This window comes from Anopheles stephensi, chromosome X, assembly GCF_013141755.1.
Source record: "Anopheles stephensi strain Indian chromosome X, UCI_ANSTEP_V1.0, whole genome shotgun sequence".
NCBI lineage: Eukaryota > Metazoa > Arthropoda > Insecta > Diptera > Culicidae > Anopheles > Anopheles stephensi.
In genome coordinates, this window is record NC_050201.1 from 311,386 (window position 1) to 330,541 (window position 19,156).

The window sequence follows — 19,156 nt, forward strand, 5'->3', positions numbered from 1 at the left end:
AAGGAGAGTACCCTCCCCTCCTAGTTATTCATTATCAGTAGATCATCCGTACGACCGATAGCGTTGGTTCGTCGCTTGGAAAGGGAGAGTAGGTGTTCTCCATTGGTTGTCCCTTACTTGCGTACCTACATGAAGCATCATCACAGATCAGACCCTAGTGGCCGTCTCGTTCTCGCTCTAGTATCAGGAGAGTGTTCCACAGCGGATGGATTCGAAAGGAGAGTACCCTCCCCTCCAAGTTATTCATTATCAGTAGATCATCCGTACGACCGATAGCGTTGGTTCGTCGCTTGGAAGGGGAGATTAGGTCTTCTCCATTGGTTGTCCCTTACTTGCGTACCTACATGAAGCATCATCACAGATCTGCCCCTAGTGGCCGTCTCGTTCTCGCTTTAGTATCAGGAGAGTGTTCCACAGCGGACGGATTCGGAAGGAGAACTCACAAACTATCACGTAATATGCGCGAGAGAAAGAGCAGATACAAAATACTAGCTGGTAATCATTCCGTGTTACCTCCTCGTTTGCATGCTCTCTTGGTGTTGCGCAGCCTGGTGCTGGTCGCTTATTTGTCTCAAAAAATCAAAAATGTTCCGGCGGTATCATGATTCCCGATACCAGGAGAGCATCCGCGAAGGAGGTTTTTCGATCAGCCGAAAATTCGATGGCTGCGGCAACCGGCTGTCGAAACGAGCAGGTTTTGATTTTTCTAAAACAGGGGAGCATTCAAAACAGGAGGTAGAATGTACTAGCTGCGATGGTAAAAAACACGAGAAGGCCCCCCTAGAATCTTTTGTGTGCAGCACTGTGGCCTGTTATTTTTATTGCACAGAGGGATTTTTGTATGGTCAAAACTCGTTTGATATAAACATTGTGCATTGTTCCTTAATACTGGTACTAGACAGCGAGTAGAGCATGATAATATACATTGTAAGAAGTTATTTGAAATGTTATTATTCTTATTTCTCCTCCTATTCTGAATATCTATGCCCGTTAACAAGTATCCATCGAACTAATGTTCCGTTACAGTCCGGAAACACCGTGTATGTTGTAAGCCTGATTGATCCCTCCTAGCGTGACCAAAAATTATTACGTAGCTCCTGTCATCAAATATAAATGGTCAGGATAGAGGGAGGGGGATTTAATCAAATAATAAGCAATATTTCATTCGACCTTATTCAATCATTTTTGGCCACACTGAAAGCACATGGTGAAGCTTTCGCAACGTGTACTGCGGTTTGCATACTGTTAGGCATAAATCTACAGTGCCTAACACATTTTGTCAGGCCTCCCCCCCCGCCTTCTCGAGTCTTTTACCGTGGTCTCTATTCAGATTGAAGCCTTTTCTTTTACCACATTGAAAGTATGGTAAAAGACTCGAGAAGGCCCCCCCTAGAATCTTTTGTGTGCAGCACTGTGGCCTGTCATTTTTGTTGTACAATGGGATTTCTGTATGGCCAAAACCCATTTGATGTAAACATTGTGCATTGTTCCTTAATACTGTTAATAGACAGCGAGTAGAACTTGATACAATACTTTGTAACAAGTGGTTTGAGATTATGATATTCTTATGTTTCCTCCTTTGCTGAATATCAATGCAAGGTAACAAGTATTCATTGAATTACTGTTCCGTTACCGTCCGAGAACGCCGTGCATGTTTTACGGCCAAATGTTCACCCCTAGTGTGACTGAAAACTAGTACGAAGCTCCTGTAACCCAAAATGAATGGTAGGGTTAGCGGAGAGGGGATTTTAATCAAATAATAACAATATTTTATTCGACTTTCTTCAACCAATTTTGACCACACTGAAAGCACACTGAAAGCTCACTGTGAAGCTCTCGCAACGTGTACTGCGGGTTGCATACCTTTAGGCGTAAATCCTACAGCGCCTAACAAATTTTGTCAGGGGGGGGGCCTTCTCGAGTCTTTTACCGAAAGTATATTGTAAAGCTTTCGCAACGTGTAATGCGGTTTGCGTAGCGTAAGGCGTTTTCGTTTTCTCTAGTCTTTTTCCGCATATTCGTTTGTTTTTTTACAATCATGTTCCGGTTTATATCTTAGGTATTACGTTTATCGTGATAATTTGTGTTATCTTAACTAAAATTGTCGCGTTCTCAAAACTTAATGCAGCTAGATGCTTACTACAGTCCACACAGTGAAGCACACTTTCAAAATTTCCTTCAAGCAGACATCTATACATCGTGGAACTTGTCCACTAGAGGGCGCTAGCTATGCAGACGGTGCTTTATTCATTGTTTGTCTCTTTTAGAAGAAGATAAGCACAAGAAATGATTGTGTGAATGGCTCTTGCTGCAGCAGCAGCAGTAAACTTTTATTGCTATTGGCGAAAGCGAGACAGTAGCCGGTTCGATAGTGATAGTACGAGCGTGATGCACGGAAAACAGAAATGGAAAACTGGGAGGGAGAGCATTACAACGCAGGCCCATGGGTGCGAGCGAGAGCCACAGTCATATATACACCGTTAGTTCAATGGGGGAATCCCGCGGCGGTCGCCGCACGACCTGCTGTAGAATTGATTCATTGAAGGCCCACAGCTCGGAACCAGTGGACGGTGGTGCGTGTGCGTATGCTCGCGCGTGTGGGCGGTTTTTTTGTTTTTATCACGCCATTCGAACCCCGGCGACAAGAGTGTTCAAGTGCTGGGAAGATTTTCCAGCTTCCATTTGAATAGTTTGATCGTATGTTTTCCACACAGCTCTCTCTCTGTCTCTCTTTGTTTGTGTCTTGTGTCATGCAACAACAACAACGACGGTTGTCTCGCGATCTTTTAGTCTAATCAGTGTGAATGTGTTCAGTGACTTATGTTTATGTGCGTCTATGTGTGGTTGAAGATTAGCTAGACCAGTCATTTACTTCCGTGCGTGCGCAATCAAACCTGTGCGACATTTTTGCGTCTGTGTATGTGTGTGTGTGTGTGTGTTTGTGTACGTGTGATTGTGTGTGTACGCCTATCAGCAGTGCTCATCTGTCCGGCATATCAAGATTTGAAGCGGACAATAGTGTTTCGCTCGCAGTGTAAGGGCTCCGGATAGAATAAGAGCTCGAGATGCACCTAACTTGTGTGTACTGAATGACGTAGTATCCGATGGCTTGCACTCGGCGAAACACTAACAACGTCCGATATCTTCCCAAGCAACCTAATCCTAACCGCGCAAACACTATCAACCCTCGAACAACTAAAAATCGCGATCGTTCCCGATGGGATTGTGTGATTACTATCAGCCAAGTCTTTCATCACTCACTGGACTTCACTGGAAGAAAATAAGAAAATTTTCCTCTTCATTTACAACTATCGCACTGCGCAAAGGGAAGATTCAAAGATCTTGGAAATGGGGAAGGTTGCGAGACCGGATAAGAAGGCATCATCTTCAACACGCGAGCTTCTTCAGTCGTAGTCTTCGTTTCTGTATTCTGCTATTTCAAGCTGCCTTAATCCACACTCTACATCGTGTGTGTGTATGTCTATCAAAATCCAAATTCATCCACCTGTTCCTACTACTACGAGTGGTGGATGGAGGCAACGCGCCTGCCCCTTAAGATATCGGGAGAAATATTTTGGCGTCTGCTTTTGTCCGACTACTCTTTTCCACCAACATCGTGCCCAATAACCGCGAACGTTTTTGGGAAACACGTGAAAACAAAGGCGAAATCAAATTCAAACACTCCACGCCACCACCCTTGGTTGGAGAGTGTTGTGTGTATGTCTGATGAAGTCTCGACAGTAAGAACGATGAGCTTGGAAAGGGGAGCGGAAGGGTCGCTTGTCCCCCTCCAGTACCCAGTTCCCATCCGCAACCTAGACGTTAAAGGCAATGGGGTTAGTTTTGGAACTTGTATGATATGAGAGTATAGTATCGAGCCTCCCTGTATTCGGTACGTGAAATCTCGAAAAGGAAGCATAAATGAAAATGTAAAATAATAGAAAATATCACACACACGCACAAACACATATACATTCTGCTATATTTATCAATCACCTCCCGGTAAGTGGTGTATCTATCGGTTACACACGCACAATCTAAAAGGCACCCCAGGCTTGCCAGTCCTCTTTCCGAACCCGCAAAACACAACAGGTTGCTGGCACTTCACAGTTCCCAGTTCGAACATATTGGGTACGCGCATCGGTTGAAGAAACCCGCGGCGCGCTTGGCAAAGTAAAGCAAAGTAAAACGGGAATCCGTACCCCGACGACCCGTTACGGGAAGACCTCGATAACTGACGCTCAGCACACCGAGCACAGTTCCGGTTTCGGCCCATCTTCCAAATAGTTGGAATTTGGGTGGTTTAGAATAATGTGGGAAGGGAAACAGAAAGGGTCCGCGGGGAGGGGTTGGTCTGCTTTTTAAGGCATTGGGAAGCAGCTAGGACTTGTGAAGCGCACCAGACGACCATTACTGGAAAGGTGGATATTAAATAAATCTTTTAATTAATTTGACCATCGTGCGATAATACTGTGTATGGGAGGGTTTGAGTATCTCGTCTGGTGTTTTTCGAGTGGTCACTACGATGGAGGCTTTAATTGGTCTGCACTGAAGACATCATTAAAATGACGCTCAGACTACCCATTGCTGCAGACCCCAGTTAAAACTAACTTATGACATGAATTTATTTTTTTGAACTACAATCTTTAGAGAGAGATTTGTGGACTGCCGATTTGCTGAACCTGATACAGTTTTACAAACTAAAATTCCTCAGTCTCTGGACATCAAACGCGTTTCACATCAAAGTTCAAGGCTTACCACTTAAAAAAAAAACAGCAAGTTATGTCTATTGTCCATCAGCAAACGTGAATGGATGATGCATAGCTCGACTCTTGTTACTGGTGTGCTCCCACGTTACTGGTGTTAATGTTCAATCGTACAGAAGTCTCTCGCAGTCGCAATCTTTGTCGAACCAGCAAACAGGTAGCTGACGAGCGAACGTGCAGGGCGTTGATGTTTCTAACCGGGGGAATCCAATGCATTTTCGAAAGTAAGCGTTTGTTTACCCTGAGGAAACACCCCTGTGGAAGGCCCCATTCCCTTAATCAAGCGCGCGCGAGACTGTGTGGTGGTATGTGTGTAAAACAAAACGTCACCTCCGTTGAGGATGTCAACACTCAAAGCGGGAACATCCGGATCGGATCACTTGGGAGGTAACAGTGATAGTGTTCTCCCTCCCTACTTTCGCCGTTGCAGTTCCTCCCTTCCTCTCGACAAACTTCACAACGCAACACCGATGACGCGATGATGCCCGGTCGGCAGAGGTGTGCTTCAATGTGATTTAAAATTGTTCTTGGACATCCAGGACGTGATAATTGTGAGCAAGAAACTTATATTTGATGGCTAGTTTCCGTTTTTGCAAAAAGGGAAATTAAACACAACAACCCTGTAGTGGCTTGTAGTAACTATCAGCGTTGTCTCGCCGCGCCCCGGAAACTCCGCCAAAGGCATTAAGACAAAACGGGGAAAGATAGGCTCCAAACAAAAAAGGGGCAGGAAACAGAAGGGCTTAATGTTGGGATTGGGCGAACGTAGGCAAACATGTACGTATGCTAAAACCGGAGGAAATAAATTTTCTTCAAACGCATGTTCTCCCCCCCCCCTCCCACGCCTGGATCCACCCTTCCTCTCCTTGCCGGTGCCGGTAGAGGTAAAACCATTATCATCGACTCGGTTAACGATGGGCGACCAGCTGACGGATTTGTTTGCTCATGAAGTTTTCCTCCCGTGAACTTTTCAACCACCACCCAGTTCCCATTAGCAATCGCTTAAGGTTGAATCTAGTGCTGTGTTGTAGCGTTTGGGCTGCCTGGTCGCCCCTCCTTTGTGGTGTGATGTTTTCCCCATTTCCTTAGGTTGTACTTCGTTCCTTCACCTTTTGTGGAAATTGTTATTCCTGTGGTGTGCGTCGAAAGACTATTTCGATTACTCGATGATGTTTCCGAAGCTTATAACGTTCGTAATTCAACAAGATACGTACAGAAGAACGATAAGAGACCCAAGCATAACTTCACAAACTTGATCTCTGACTCATTGTGGTATTGGTACACGACTCATTGATTTCATATAATAACATACTTAGTCAAGAAAACGAAGCAAATATTGTATTGCTATGACAAATGGGTCATCGTTGACTATGAAGAGATCTTCAGTATGATTCATTGCTAATGCCACTCTATCAAGGCTATACAATACGGTAGCCAATTGGCGCTGTGCCTCACATTCCGAGCGTCGTAAGTTTAATGATCAATGAAATAAATGGGGTATACTTTGCGCATTTTCTCCAGCAATTCTCTCACACCCTTTTTTGTATTACAAGGTACACGTTTCCAATTATGCACACTACCCACACAGTGTGATAATTTGCTTCATTTTTTCTGATCAAGTTTCTGCAACGCGTCATTCCTGATCCAGACTTAAGCTTTTCTTCGGTCTCCATGATCTTCTGCAACCCATTTTTTATCACCAATCGGACGTAAGAAAATTCCCTTTTATTTATGTGTTGTTGGAGCAATTTACTGCAAGCAAGTGAACAATTGGTGCTCCGACTATGCTACTCTAACTTTCCTGTTTCCGGATTATTGTTTTGGAATCCCAATTTGTTGTTAAACGATAAGAGATGTCTTGCTGATGCCCTTGGAGTAGATAGTTGCGATTTCTTGGTGTGTTTGTGCATCCTGTTCATATATCCTATACGGACAATAGCGGTGTTGGGGAGGTCTGGTAGCCGAGGCGATAACGGCGCCTGTCTTCACACGGCAGGACCGGGGTTCAAATCCTATCCAGACCGCCTCCCCCCGTACGCAGTGCTGATTACTTTGCTTACGGGTAAAATCAAGTCACAGAAAGCCAGAAATGGCAGGCCAAGACCTCTCGAGATTATAGTGCCAAGGAAGAAGCAGTGAAGTGAAGTGAAGAAGAAGAGGTGTGCGGTTGGCTGTTGCTTTTATAATCCCTCGATCATCACTATCGCAAACCGCGGAAGAGAATCGAGAGATAACATCTTCATTTTATTACAGGAACCAAGCCGCACACTTTAAATCCAGCTAAAAATCGGAAACCCCTCAGAACAGATGCGACGCAACAACGGTATATGTAGGTACCAGTAGCGTGCGCTTCTCACACCAACCATATCAGGGGGCCATGGATGAGAAGATGCTTGAACAAAAATAGCAAAAACAACGAGGAAAAAAGAAAAGCAAAGCAAAAGGTCTCTTAAAAGCGCTTAAACGAGATCATCCGAAAAGGGAACAGCAGCTGATCATCTCCAAAACTCCACCCTCTCTTTCACTACTCTCCTGCGCCACCCAACTGACAACACGCGGGCACTCAATCCTACGCAACTGTTGGGTGTGCACTTTTGCCCCATCCCCTTCACAAAACCTCATAGAGCCGGCCAGCATCATTAAATGTGCACAGCAAAAACATCGATGCATGTATATATTTAGAGGTATGCTTTTTGGATATTGTTTCCGAGTTTTACACTTATGCTGTGGTTGATGGTTTGGCTCCACCAAAATTTCTTTCACAGCAAAGCGACTGCGGAAGGGTTTGTTGTTTTGTTTTCAAGCATTGGGAAAAGTGGGATAGCGGCGCCGTGAGATAAACTCTCTGTGTGTGTGTGTGTGTGTGTGTGTATGTGTGTGTGCGCGCGCGCGTTTGGCTTCTCGATAGGGTGAAAGTGGAGAAATGAATCGATTGTGAAAATTAAAAACCGTTCAGCAGCACGCATTTTTATGTTACCGTTTGGGTGATTTGGATGATTTCTTTTCTCTTCCCAAAAACTCAAACCTGCTCAAACGAAGCGATTTTTTTCGGGGGCGCCCTTTTTGATGGCGGACCGTCCAGAGTAGACGAGAGTTTTTCCCTTCAAAAGGCTGATTACATCTATACATCAATAAATAATCAACGTTCGATGGAAAGACGCTAGATGAAAGTAAATTAAATTACTTTTTTTGGGAAATGGGAATTACGGTTGACGAGATAAGCGAAAGGGATAGGGAAAAACTAAAGCAGGGAAAAGGGCAATGTGAAATTGCATTATTTATTTTGTAGGTGTGTGTTTGTTTGTTACAATTACTATCTTTTTTATCGCATCATGTGAATGAGTTATGCAAAGATGAAAAAGGAGTGAAAAATCTGAAGCTCGAGGTGTGGTACAAGTTTTCCAACTTTTTGGTTAAATTCATTGTTGGAAGACAAATAGTGAGCTTCGATATTCAAGTTAAGTTTTCCGGTTGTTTTCCCTTGCGAACAAGCAATAAATTCATTTTCCATTACTCCCTATTTTCATCTCACATTTTTCCCGTGCTATCGTATTTTCACGTCAAATCGTAAGGAGCGGCTCGGTTTGCGTTGCATGACACTTTATCGTCACGCGCGTTGTTTGTAAATAGTGCGCTACTGACCACACCGGAACCACTCCTTGCGCTCCTTGGTTATTCCGACCATTTCCCGGGGTGGTCGGCACACGTCGCCGTAGCAGATCATCAACCCCTAAAATGTGACCGAAAACACGCGTTAGAGAGTTTTATGCTGCCCAAAGAGAGAAAAACAAACGAGAAAAAGAGAGGGAAAGACAGCGAGAGAGAGAGAGAGAGAGTGAGAGTAAGAGGAAATACACACACGTACAAGGATGCATAGAAGGACAATGCACGCATATTACTTTTTCTTGTCCGCTTTGAATGGAACAGCTCTCGTAGTGAGCAGTGGGAGGAAAATGCGCACGCGCGTCCTTTGTTGAACACACACAGCCACACGCACACACACATACAAACATCGAATGGGTAAAATAAGGGTGTAAGAGCAACTTGGTAGTAAAAATCGAAGAATCTTGCTTGCATCCTTACTAGCAACTCTCGTTGTACAATTTCTCTCTCTCTCGCTCTCTAGCTCTTTCTCTCTCTCTCTCTCTCTCTCTCTCTCTCTCTCGAAGGGGTGCGTTTTCGCGGGTGGTTTTCCTATGCGTGTTTTTCGTTATTATCAGGGCGCGCGTGTGCGAAAGATGTAGCGATACACATCTACGTCGAGCGAGAGCAAGAGCACAAGCACGCACCCAGTCGAGAGAGCATCCCGAGGACCAAACGTGCTCCTGTGCAGGTCCTGCTCTTGTTTACCCAAATCTTCTCGATGCAATTTTCAGCAGAAAAACACACGCGGTAACCGAACCACAACAGAGCCAAAACCGACGTGACGTGTGGTGAAAACTAGAGAGAAAATACCCAGTGTCCAGCGATTGCACGGCAAATTTGTACTGTCCACATCGCTAGCGTTGTAAGTGATGTGAATGTAGGTGCAGTGTAACCAAAGTGTTCTACCCGTAGCCCCCGTTTAGTGTTTGTTGTGACGCGGTGCAACAAACCCGATTCCGATTCCCCATCCGACACGAACACACCCTGGATGCGAAAGCGACGCGTACATTATCACGCCACCAAAGCTCCGGATGTCATCGTAGCGGGTTCGCGTCCCTCATCGGCTAGCCTCGAAGAAATCCGGAATCCGGTGTAGGTGCGGACGAGCAGACGCCAACCTACGGTCAACGGTCGGCCTACAATACGCCTCATTTGAATTTTCTTTGACAATTGAAGTGGAGGTGTGTCCAAACGTGCAGAAGAGCCAGAGAGACAGAGTTGGAAAACCGCCTCCACCAACCAATCAACCAACTCCAAGCAGGCCGCTGTGTGGAGACAATCAACAATCCGGAGAAGCTTCCTCGGGTCCAGTAACCAGGGAAAGCAACACGGAAGACGCCTCCGGGCTGGGTGCCCACAATCGAGCAGCAGACCGCATCTTCGAACGGGACAACCCTTGGTGTGATCCGGAAGTGGACGGAATAGACGGGATGGAAGGTAAGGTTTTCCGTGGCCCCGGCCATCTGGCGTACAACGATGTCCATAATGGTGCGGACGTGTGTTTACATTTTTGATGCTTTGTGTGTCCCCCTTTTTTTGGACCCGGTTGTAGAAACACTCATGGAACACACATACGAGGTGATGGTGACACAGTTGCACAGACAGTATTGGGTGTGCACTTCCGGTGGTGGCGATAAGACTTCAGGTGTCAATTTCGATCGAATTAGGGTCGATATTAGTTTTGGAAACCAGCTTCACCCTCCCTCATCTTAGTTTCCCGCCCACTGGCTTTGTTTGACGCGTTGGGCTAAGCATGCTGCCCATATTTTCGGTCTGGGTTGTGGTTCAACGGGGATTTCGTTTAATTTTGCTGCTGAGAGTTGGAGCTGTTAGCTTTTCCTCAGGGTGCTTTACGGTGTGATGGAATTTGAACGTTCAGATGGGTCCCACTTTCACCCGGGAAACTCTAGGCGGGAAACGAGCCAACATACTTTGGGTATAGCAAAATTATTTGCTAAGACCAACCATTACTAGCCACAAGCCTGTCTCACCACCCATATGCCACCTGTTGGTATACGGTAAAAGGTGCAAAACGGTGATACTACTGCGGTCACGCCATTTCGCCCGTTGTCATTCGCAAAAGGTTAAACCTACTTGATTCCCCGAATGAGGGAAGGTGAGGACATGGGGAAGAGCAGCGAGTGGGAGACTTCTAGATTTATCTAGTCATGGGTTTGTGACGTATACATCTTTTACCACACATTAGACGAGTGTATCAAACGCTAATAGGGCTTTAAGGCTTCTACTGCCTGCCTATCTGTCTGTGTGTACGTTTGCATGGTTGTCTCTATCCAGCGAACCTTGAAATATGACACAAGATCGAATAGAAACGAGGCACGAAATGAATCTCGCGTTCTATTTGGAAGGCCTCCGTGACATTAGCCAGCACACACACGCACACACACACACACACACACACTTAATCGAGTTTGTAACTGATCCGTTGTCCCACCTTCAATTTCTGTCCAACATCCAGAGCGTGATTACATCGGATTCGCCACACTGGCGGAACAGGTGCACCGCAAATCGGTGAAGCGTGGTTTCGAGTTTACGATGATGGTGTGCGGCGAAACCGGGCTCGGCAAATCGACGCTCATCAACACACTCTTCCTGACCGAGCTGTACGGCCAGCGCACCATACCACTGGTCGAGGAGCGCATCGAGAAGACGACCCGCATCGAGAAGAAGACGCTCGACATCGAGGAGAAGGGCGTGAAGCTGCGATTGACGATCGTGGACACGCCCGGGTTTGGCGATTCGGTCAACTGCGAGGACAGCTGGCGCGTCTGCATCACCTACATTGAGGAGCAGTTCCGCCAGTACTTTACCGACGAGAGCGGCCTCAACCGGCGCAACATACAGGACAATCGGGTGCACTGTTTGCTGTACTTTGTGCCACCTTACGGGCGCAGGTGAGTGCTTTCCTTGGATTCCACTAGTCGATTATTTAACCTAAGTTAACTGTACCTTTTTTTTCGGCAGTTTGCGCCAGCTGGACATCGACCTGTTGCGCCGAATCCACAAGAAGGTTAACATCATTCTGGTGATCGGGAAGGCCGACACGCTCACGCCGAAGGAGGTGAAGTCACTGAAGGCCCGCATCCTGGAGGATGTAGAGACACACGGTATCCAGATTTATCGCTTGCCCGAGTGTGACTCGGACGAGGACGAAGCGTTCAAGAAGCAGGATCGCGAACTGAAGGCGAGCCTACCGTTCGCGGTGGTGGGCAGTAATCTGGTGATGGAGGTCGCTAGTCGCAAGATCCGATGCCGTCAGTACCCTTGGGGTGTAGTGGATGGTAAGAGTTGGTGCGCGGTGTGTTGCTCAGAGTTTTCCTTTTCGCTAACATCCAATATTGTATACACTGTAGTCGAAAATCCCGAGTACAGCGATGTGGGGAAGCTGCGCACGATGCTCATCTCGACGCACATGCAGGACCTTAAGGATACGACGCGAGATATTCATTACGAGAACTACCGAGCGCAGTGCATTTCTCAGATATCGCAGCACGCACTACGTGAGCGGAACAAGCTCAAGCACGAATCGACCGCCTCCAACCAAGAACTGACCGAAGCGGAACGTTTGCTGCTGTTGCAGAAGGACGAAGAGGTTTGTCCGGTTTCCTACTCACACACAACCTTTACCACACAAACTTTTAATACACGGTTTCGTTTTAGATCCGCCGCATGCGAGATATGCTGGCCGAGATGCAGGAAAAGTTGGACACTACCGCTACCGGCGAATCGGTTGTTAACGTTTAGTATATACGACAGCGGAGGGCAGCTCGGTTTCTTCTTCCTCGGACGGCCGTATTACATCCTCCACCTCCACCCCACCCTAACCCCGCTGTTACCCCGTGCTCACGCGATTACGCAATGACCAAAAACGCGCCGCACGGGACATCGTCAACGATCAGGAGACCAGGTTACTAGTGTACTAACGTAAATTTGTAGTTTATTCCGCGAATCAAAACTCAAAACTAGCCGATTAGCAGAACGCAGGTTGGGAATGCATTTGGCCCCAATACCTTCGCCTTCACCTCTGTGTTCGGGGTTTTTGGAGATGATAATTGTTTTGCTAACTAGCAAGTAGTAGAGAACCACGTTGATGTTTAGCAATCCGCAGTCGCAGAAAGACGTTTGCGTGTTCCATTGCGCACTCAATTAGAGAGAGCAGTCGTGTTGCTTAAACAGGGAAAACGAACTGAACGAACGAGATCACTTCTCCATGCGGAATATCCCTTAACGATTCATTATTCCCTTGGGACGCAATTGAATCTATTTATTTATTTATTGTCGCGTGGCAAATATGCACGACCAAAGAGAATACAGAGAGAGAGAGAGAAAGAGAGAGAGAGAAAGAGAGAGAAAGAGAGAGAGAAAGAGAGAGAGAGAGAGAGAGAGAAAGAGAGAGATAGAAAGGAGGGGGAAGGGAAAGTAAACAGAGAGATTGCTGAGTGTCGTGCCAATGGACACGGTATAACGCTATGGAGACCGAGGAAGGATATTAGTAAGCTGGTTGGTTTGTTTCCTCGTTTTGCTAATTCATTTCGTTTGGCAGGCGGCAGGGAGGACGGTCTGTCCCTCCGTTATTCAGTGTTTTATTATTATTACTATTATGTAGCATAGGTATATGTACACATGGATAGAATTAATGCAATTATTTATGTGAAGAATGTCCCCGTACCGGACAAGGACACAGGAGAAGGTGTTTGAGACGGTCGACGACGACATTCGGATTTATTTGTCCTCTCTTTACCTCTTCCGGGGATGTGAAGGACAAGGGTTGGTAACATTGCTATCAACCAAACAATCTTAAGACAATTCAGTTACCACCAAGAGTAGTCATGTGTAGAGACGTAGGAGAAGAAGAGGAACCATAAAGGCGAGTTGAAGGAACCTTGATCAGGTTTTAAAAAAGAATTCACGTGCGGTTAGGCCCCCTCGCAAGAACACGTGGCGCATCGGTTCGCGCCCATGCATACACGCACCCACGCACACATACACGCGCTGCTGTTAAGGTAATTGTTTTCGTTACTTTGTTTTTTGGTTCTAAGTCACGACCCAGTATTTACGTGGGAGGTACATTACCCCGAACGCCACCACCAAATGACGTGGCGTAGAATGCGTCTGGCTAACCACCGTCCGTGCGTATGTGTGTGTGTGATGCGTGCATGTTTAAGTATGTAACGAAGTTTAGGCACAACTCCCGTAGCAAGGACGTGTGTGCTGTCATTTGTGTAAGTCTCGTAGTTTAAAAACAGATTCTCTTCAAACAACAAAATAAACGCATTCGTACAATATGTGTGTATGAGATCGCATGATGCGCGAAATAATTTAAATGTGTTGGTGGTTCTTACGTTATTTGTGGCTTCCTGGTGCTTCGGACTGATGGTAGCAAATTTATTTAGTTATGTTTGTTTGTTTCTGTTTTTTTGTGTGCTAACCGAAGATTTGTTAAGTTTTTAATCGGTGTAGGGAAGTGCTAGAGAGTGAAAAAATCTTTCTTACAAATATTTTTGGGAGAAAACAAAACGAAAGGCGAAACAAATTTGCTAGCATGCCTCTGCTTTTTGGTACGGGTTAAATCGTATCCGGTTCATTTATTACGAATGGTACGACGAAATGAAAAATGGGAACGCCAACTCCCTAATTTTGGACACATAGGAAAATTATCCTTGAATACCTGTTGTCTCTCTCTCTCTGCGCGCTTGTCCCAATTTTCCACCCCGGTCTGCCGTACCTTAACTTCCACAGAAATGTTTTTTTTGTTGTTGCAGTTTTTTGTATCGGCTACTATGAAATAAATTATCATCTACCTAATCACTAATTCGAAGCGCGTGACTATTATCCCACCGCCGAAAGCCAATAGACTTGTTTTCAATGACTTGTTTGAAAGTGAGCTTTTTGTTTTGTTGTCACATGCCGTTGCGTTCAATTTTATCTTACTCGTGTTCCTAATTAGTAGCGACACTAGCTTTTTTTGTCCCTTCATTGCCACGTCTCGGTTTTGCTGCGTTCATTTTCACAAAGGATTTATTTGCCCAAACCATTACCTCGAATTACTAACCTGTCTGACTACTCGTTTGACCGTTATTTTTTGTATAACTCGGTCTGGGTTTACAACCCGTGCTACTTGACCGTGTGCCAGACAATTGGTCTCGTGCACCAATCGATTTTGAAAGTTTTTCTATCCCAAGGTAGTAATGATCGGCATTCACACAGCAGGACTGGGTAAAATCTCCGGCATCAAGCTACCGGTAACATGAAGTTACACAGGAAGCCAGAAAGTGTCAAACGGAGACCTTTCGAGATACGAAGAAGAAGAAGGTGAAAGTAATGTTCTTTGCCTTTTTGGAACCCTACATTTGATCTGGTTGGTCTACGCATGGTGCTGATATTTTGACTGCCGTTCGGTTCTGGTCTCTGTTTAGATTGTAAGCTAGTCTCGCCTGTTCATTGCCAACGCGATTCATAATCATACCTTACCTCCTATACTATATCTCCGCATGGAAAAATAAAACTTTGCAAGATTTCCCCATGGGTTGGTGGTTTGCAGTTTGGGTGATCAATCTATGCAAGGATGGCTATCATGATATCGTCAGTAGCATTAATAGGAATAACTCGTGTTGAACCAAAAACCCGCACACGCGCATGCACTGTTTTCCTTACCTTAATTTAGTTGTCTGTATCTGTGTTTAGGTGTTTTTTTTCTCCCTCTCTCTTTGGCTACAGCTATTAAGCTATCGGCATAGGCCCCGTTTTACAGGTCGTGCAAGAATTTAGCTTGTCCCAACCCCGCAGTTTTAGTAATGCAGTAATACATACATCAAATCCTTTCGCTAACCCTCACGCTCTAGTCAATCTTTGCCTTAAAGTAACGCTTAAAGATAACCGGCACGAGCGCTACGACAGAGAACGCGGCCAACATTGCGATCGAACCCCAGCTGAACGCGTCGCTCGAGCTGGTCATCTTGTACAGCGTTTTCCCTGCCTGGATGGCAATGAAGGAGGGTGGCGCGACGCCAAGGAATGTGCCGAGCGCGAACGGGTACAGCGGTACACCGATCACCGGCGCGACTAGGTTGATGAACCAGTTCGGTAGGAACGGTGTCATGCGCAGGAACAGCATGTAGCTAAGCAGATCGTCACGGTGCCGGTCGACCTGAGCTGCCCAGTGGTGGGCCCGCTCGGGAAAGTAGTACTTTACCAGCCGCCGGCCAACCAGCTGCGACAGTAGATAGCACAGGGTCGCTCCGAGCGCCGAACAGAAGCAGACGAGTGTGAGGGCGACCGGGAAACTGTACAGGAAGCCGCTCAATATCGATAGGAACAACGAACCCGGAATGGCAAACGTTTGAAGACTGCGGGCGTACACAGTATAAGTACAGAAAGCGTCCAAGAAGAAGGGAATAGAGAGATATAAAGAGAAGTGGAGGGAGAGAGAGAGAGAAAGAAATTAGATTTACAATAAAAAACGTTGCCATCAAAGAGAGCCCTGTATAAAGCAATGGGTTAGCCACCGCGCCAATAACAAGCAAATAGAAGGCCAAACGCATCGCAACATTATGCTACTTACAATATGTACACCAGTATGATGCCAAACATCACCTCCACAGTGTACAGATCTTTGTAGCGATCGAGCACCCGTCCCAGCTGCTTCGCATCCTCTATATCGAACGGCACCTTGAGATATTGTTTTTCCGACCTATAAACCAAAACATATCGATATTATTACATGAGGTCGTGCTTGCTGAAACGGCACAACAAATAAGGCAGTAGCAACACTTACTCTTCCAGCTCGGGAAACATTGCGTACACATACAACATCGCAAACAGGCTGGTGAAGAATATGGCCGCCAGAATGATGAGCGATTGTCGAGCAGATCGATCCTCGTCCGCCGGATGCGGTTTCGTGGTAGCGTGCGGCACACTGCCATTTGGAACCAGGCGCGATTTTTCCGTTTTCGGTGAACCGTTCATCATACCCGGACTCTGTTGCAGCTTCTCGTGCTGATTATTGTTGTCACTGTACAGTGCCGTCCCGATCGCATCCGGTGCCATTCTGGCTTCCTGCCACCTAAGCTCCAATGCTGGTGCGTTCTTCGGCCGAGGCAATATCAATTGGCATTTGTTGGCTCAGCTGGTTCCACGACAAATCTAGCCGTTCTTTACGTTCGTTGGGGAGAGCGTGATTACGGGGTTGTATGGGGGAAACACCAATACACAGAGATAACACACACAAATCGCACGATATGCGGCGATCAGCGTGGGGATGGTTAATAAACCGGGAAAGAAAGAAAGCGCAATAAGAAGAAGGTAAGTGCCATGAACAGCAGGAAGCAACAATAACAATGTTTCACGCACGGGCGGCAAGATTGTCATCCGATGTGTCGCTTTGGCAGATGATAATTGGGACGCAATCGCACTACGGATCAAATGTTCACACAGCAATACAGCCAAACGTATTGCAATAGGCACCAATTTCCGTTTTGGGATTCTAAATATAATATTTGACGGCAGTTTTCCATCCTTAAAGCTTGTTTCACTCTCCCCTTGAAGAGAGTAACCATCATCAAACGGATCCTTCGCCTTAATACATGATTGAATCATCATATTTAATTCAGTATCAAAACTTTCGATGCCGGTCGATGAGGGTTTCTTTGTCTGCTGTGCTGTTTTAGCACAGTTTAGCAAGGTTTCTTTACTATGTTTAAAATCCAATTTAAAGGATTCATAAATATCCTGCTTACCGCAAGCCATAAATCTTTTCATGATCTGTTTCCGCATTTATCTCAAAACAGGTTCCGAAACTTCCATCCATCTCTAAAGAAATAGTGTTGGAACATTCTTTTCTGTTGTTCTGCACTCGGTGTACTCGTGAACAGCAGACAACACGTGTTGGATCGAGCTAGCGAGAAGCTATATCTGAAATTAATTTTGCAAGCTAACTCCTCAATTTGTCCCTGCGCTACCACTTGCCATAATCGTTTCTTTTAATTTTTTCACCACAAAACTTTTTACTTTTGCTTTCGTTGTTTACGTAAATGTGTTAACATACGGTAGGTCAAGGTAACGGTAAGCGTAGAGAACGGGTCATGATGAAAGTGAAATTTCCGCTTTCGCTCGGCCACTGACTGGTAGTACCCCGCATTGGCGACTGCCAATGTAGTTTTCCTTATTTCGAGACGAGCAGATGCTACACAGAAAACAAAACGTGCTTCTTAGAGGTAGTTTCGTTATGCAATACAATGGCTTTTTCGTTGGTGGCATTGGCATTTTTGGACACCCTTGCCTTGACGCGAAATCATAGCGTTTTGCGCGTTCGTTTCCATCCAGCTGATGTGCGCGCTGTGCGGCGCATGCCGCGCTGATCATACGATTCTTTGTGTGTAACCTAGAAGAGTTTTGTTTGTACCATGTTTCCTGAACATGAGGCGTTGACTCATGGTCTCACTCTTGTTCTCCCATCCATCCACAGCCACCATCTCGTACTGCGAAAGGTGACCATGGAATCGAAACAAAGTAAGGCATCACGAGGGCTGGGATGACTTCCTTATCATCATCGCTTTCTGGGCCTGCACCGTATTGCGAACGAGCATGGTTCCGAAGGGATGGGGAGGGGGGTTGGTAGTATGAGGAGGAATGGAAAACACATTCATCCCCACCCGATCCAAAACCGAATGCGTGATATCGCCTGATGTGTTGGGTTACCTTTTTATCCACCTTTGCTCTACCTATTTTTATCTCGCTCTGCATGAGCACCGTGCGTGCGTCCGACCTTGTGTCGTAATTGCCCCTACCCCATTTACTATTGCTACTAAACTCGCTGGGAGGGTTTTTTGTTGTTGAACATGTCGTCGACTGTTTCTCGTGTGAACGTGGGACGGTGGCGGCGGATGGTGGATTTGTGTGGTTGGAAATGATGTTACGTACTTCGATGGCTCAAGGCTCTTTGTAGCGCGCACATACACACTTGAATGAAACGAGTTTAGTCGTCGCTTCACTTGCACAACAATGGCTAAAACACACACAAAAAAGGATGGTGCTGGAACACCTACATAATTGTTCGCTGTTCTGAGCATATCCCTGCACCAAAGAACAAAGGACAACAGTAGGTTTGTGTCACAAAACTGCACTATAAACGCAATGCGTTCTCGGATCGATAAGCAAGGTAACGTTTGGAAGTACAAGGCGGGATTGATAGGAATGCGTACCTGCTGTAATATCTGGCGTGCTCTGCCCGCGGCGCAATCCTCCCCGGAACTGGTCAAGTTTTTATTCGGGTACAACCGATACGTTACTGCCTTCCGATGCTATCGGATCGAAACGACGATTGGTTCGGCGTGTTTGGCTTCCACCAGCTTCTTTGCACAGCTCTCGCGTTGTGTTGATAGCCGGGCCTAGTTGGGCAATGGCAGCGAAGCGAATCGAATGCGGTACGGAATTGATTGCAGAATTCTGCCGCTGTTTCCTGCACTATTGAAACTAATCGTTTCCTCGCCTAGTCACCACACACTCGCCGTGTAAAGTTAGAACGCGTAAAATTTAAGGCCAGAAAACAGAGCAGAAACAATGGCACACAACTGAAGCCATAGCCACATGCATCCAGAAAGGTAAACTGAACTTGACAGCTCAAAAATTGTTTCATTTTCGAAAATGCGACTTATGCTCGATCGAGAAGGCTACTGAGAATAAGAAAATGTTTTGCACAACTACAGAAATGTACAATTTTGAATTAAATA

The 19,156-nt window shown here is 46.0% G+C and overlaps 2 protein-coding genes across 5 annotated transcripts; one reads left to right on the forward strand and one right to left on the reverse strand.

The window, feature by feature from the left end:
* Positions 1-2,547: 2,547 nt before the first annotated feature.
* Positions 2,548-13,753, forward strand: LOC118517367 (septin-4). Of its 3 annotated transcripts, none has more exons than XM_036063389.1 (6): positions 2,548-2,697; positions 9,143-9,848; positions 10,888-11,323; positions 11,394-11,710; positions 11,783-12,021; positions 12,090-13,753. In XM_036063389.1, the coding sequence occupies exons 2-6, from the start codon at positions 9,842-9,844 to the stop codon at positions 12,171-12,173; spliced, it is 1,083 nt and encodes a 360-aa protein (XP_035919282.1). In that variant the 5' UTR covers positions 2,548-2,697; positions 9,143-9,841; the 3' UTR covers positions 12,174-13,753. The 3 variants fall into 3 exon arrangements, with proteins under 3 accessions (XP_035919282.1, XP_035919298.1, XP_035919289.1); XM_036063405.1 differs by having other exon boundaries at positions 2,555-2,697; positions 9,146-9,848; XM_036063396.1 differs by lacking the exon at positions 2,548-2,697 and having other exon boundaries at positions 9,075-9,848.
* A 209-nt stretch (positions 13,754-13,962) lies between these two features.
* On the reverse strand, positions 13,963-19,047 carry LOC118517382 (transmembrane protein 41 homolog). Of its 2 annotated transcripts, none has more exons than XM_036063422.1 (4): positions 18,629-19,047; positions 16,204-16,580; positions 15,991-16,119; positions 13,963-15,775 (listed from the first exon to the last, which is right to left on the reverse strand). In XM_036063422.1, exons 2-4 carry the CDS (start codon positions 16,473-16,475, stop codon positions 15,268-15,270), a joined length of 909 nt encoding a protein of 302 aa, XP_035919315.1. In that variant the 5' UTR covers positions 16,476-16,580; positions 18,629-19,047; the 3' UTR covers positions 13,963-15,267. The 2 variants fall into 2 exon arrangements, with proteins under 2 accessions (XP_035919315.1, XP_035919324.1); XM_036063431.1 differs by lacking the exon at positions 18,629-19,047 and adding an exon at positions 18,348-18,462.
* Positions 19,048-19,156: the final 109 nt, after the last annotated feature.

Bases quoted from the DNA above. Each gene is read 5' to 3' on its own strand.
- LOC118517367 (XM_036063389.1), top strand. The intron at 11,711-11,782 runs GTAAGAGTTGGT...TATACACTGTAG, and splicing joins CCCTTGGGGTGTAGTGGATG to TCGAAAATCCCGAGTACAGC. The intron at 12,022-12,089 runs GTTTGTCCGGTT...GTTTCGTTTTAG, and splicing joins TGTTGCAGAAGGACGAAGAG to ATCCGCCGCATGCGAGATAT.
- LOC118517382 (XM_036063422.1), bottom strand. From the start codon at position 16,475: ATGGCACCGGATGCGATCGGGACGGCACTGTACAGTGACAACAATAAT. The intron at 16,120-16,203 runs GTAAGTGTTGCT...TTTGGTTTATAG, and splicing joins ATGTTTCCCGAGCTGGAAGA to GTCGGAAAAACAATATCTCA. The intron at 15,776-15,990 runs GTAAGTAGCATA...GTACGCCCGCAG, and splicing joins ATCATACTGGTGTACATATT to TCTTCAAACGTTTGCCATTC.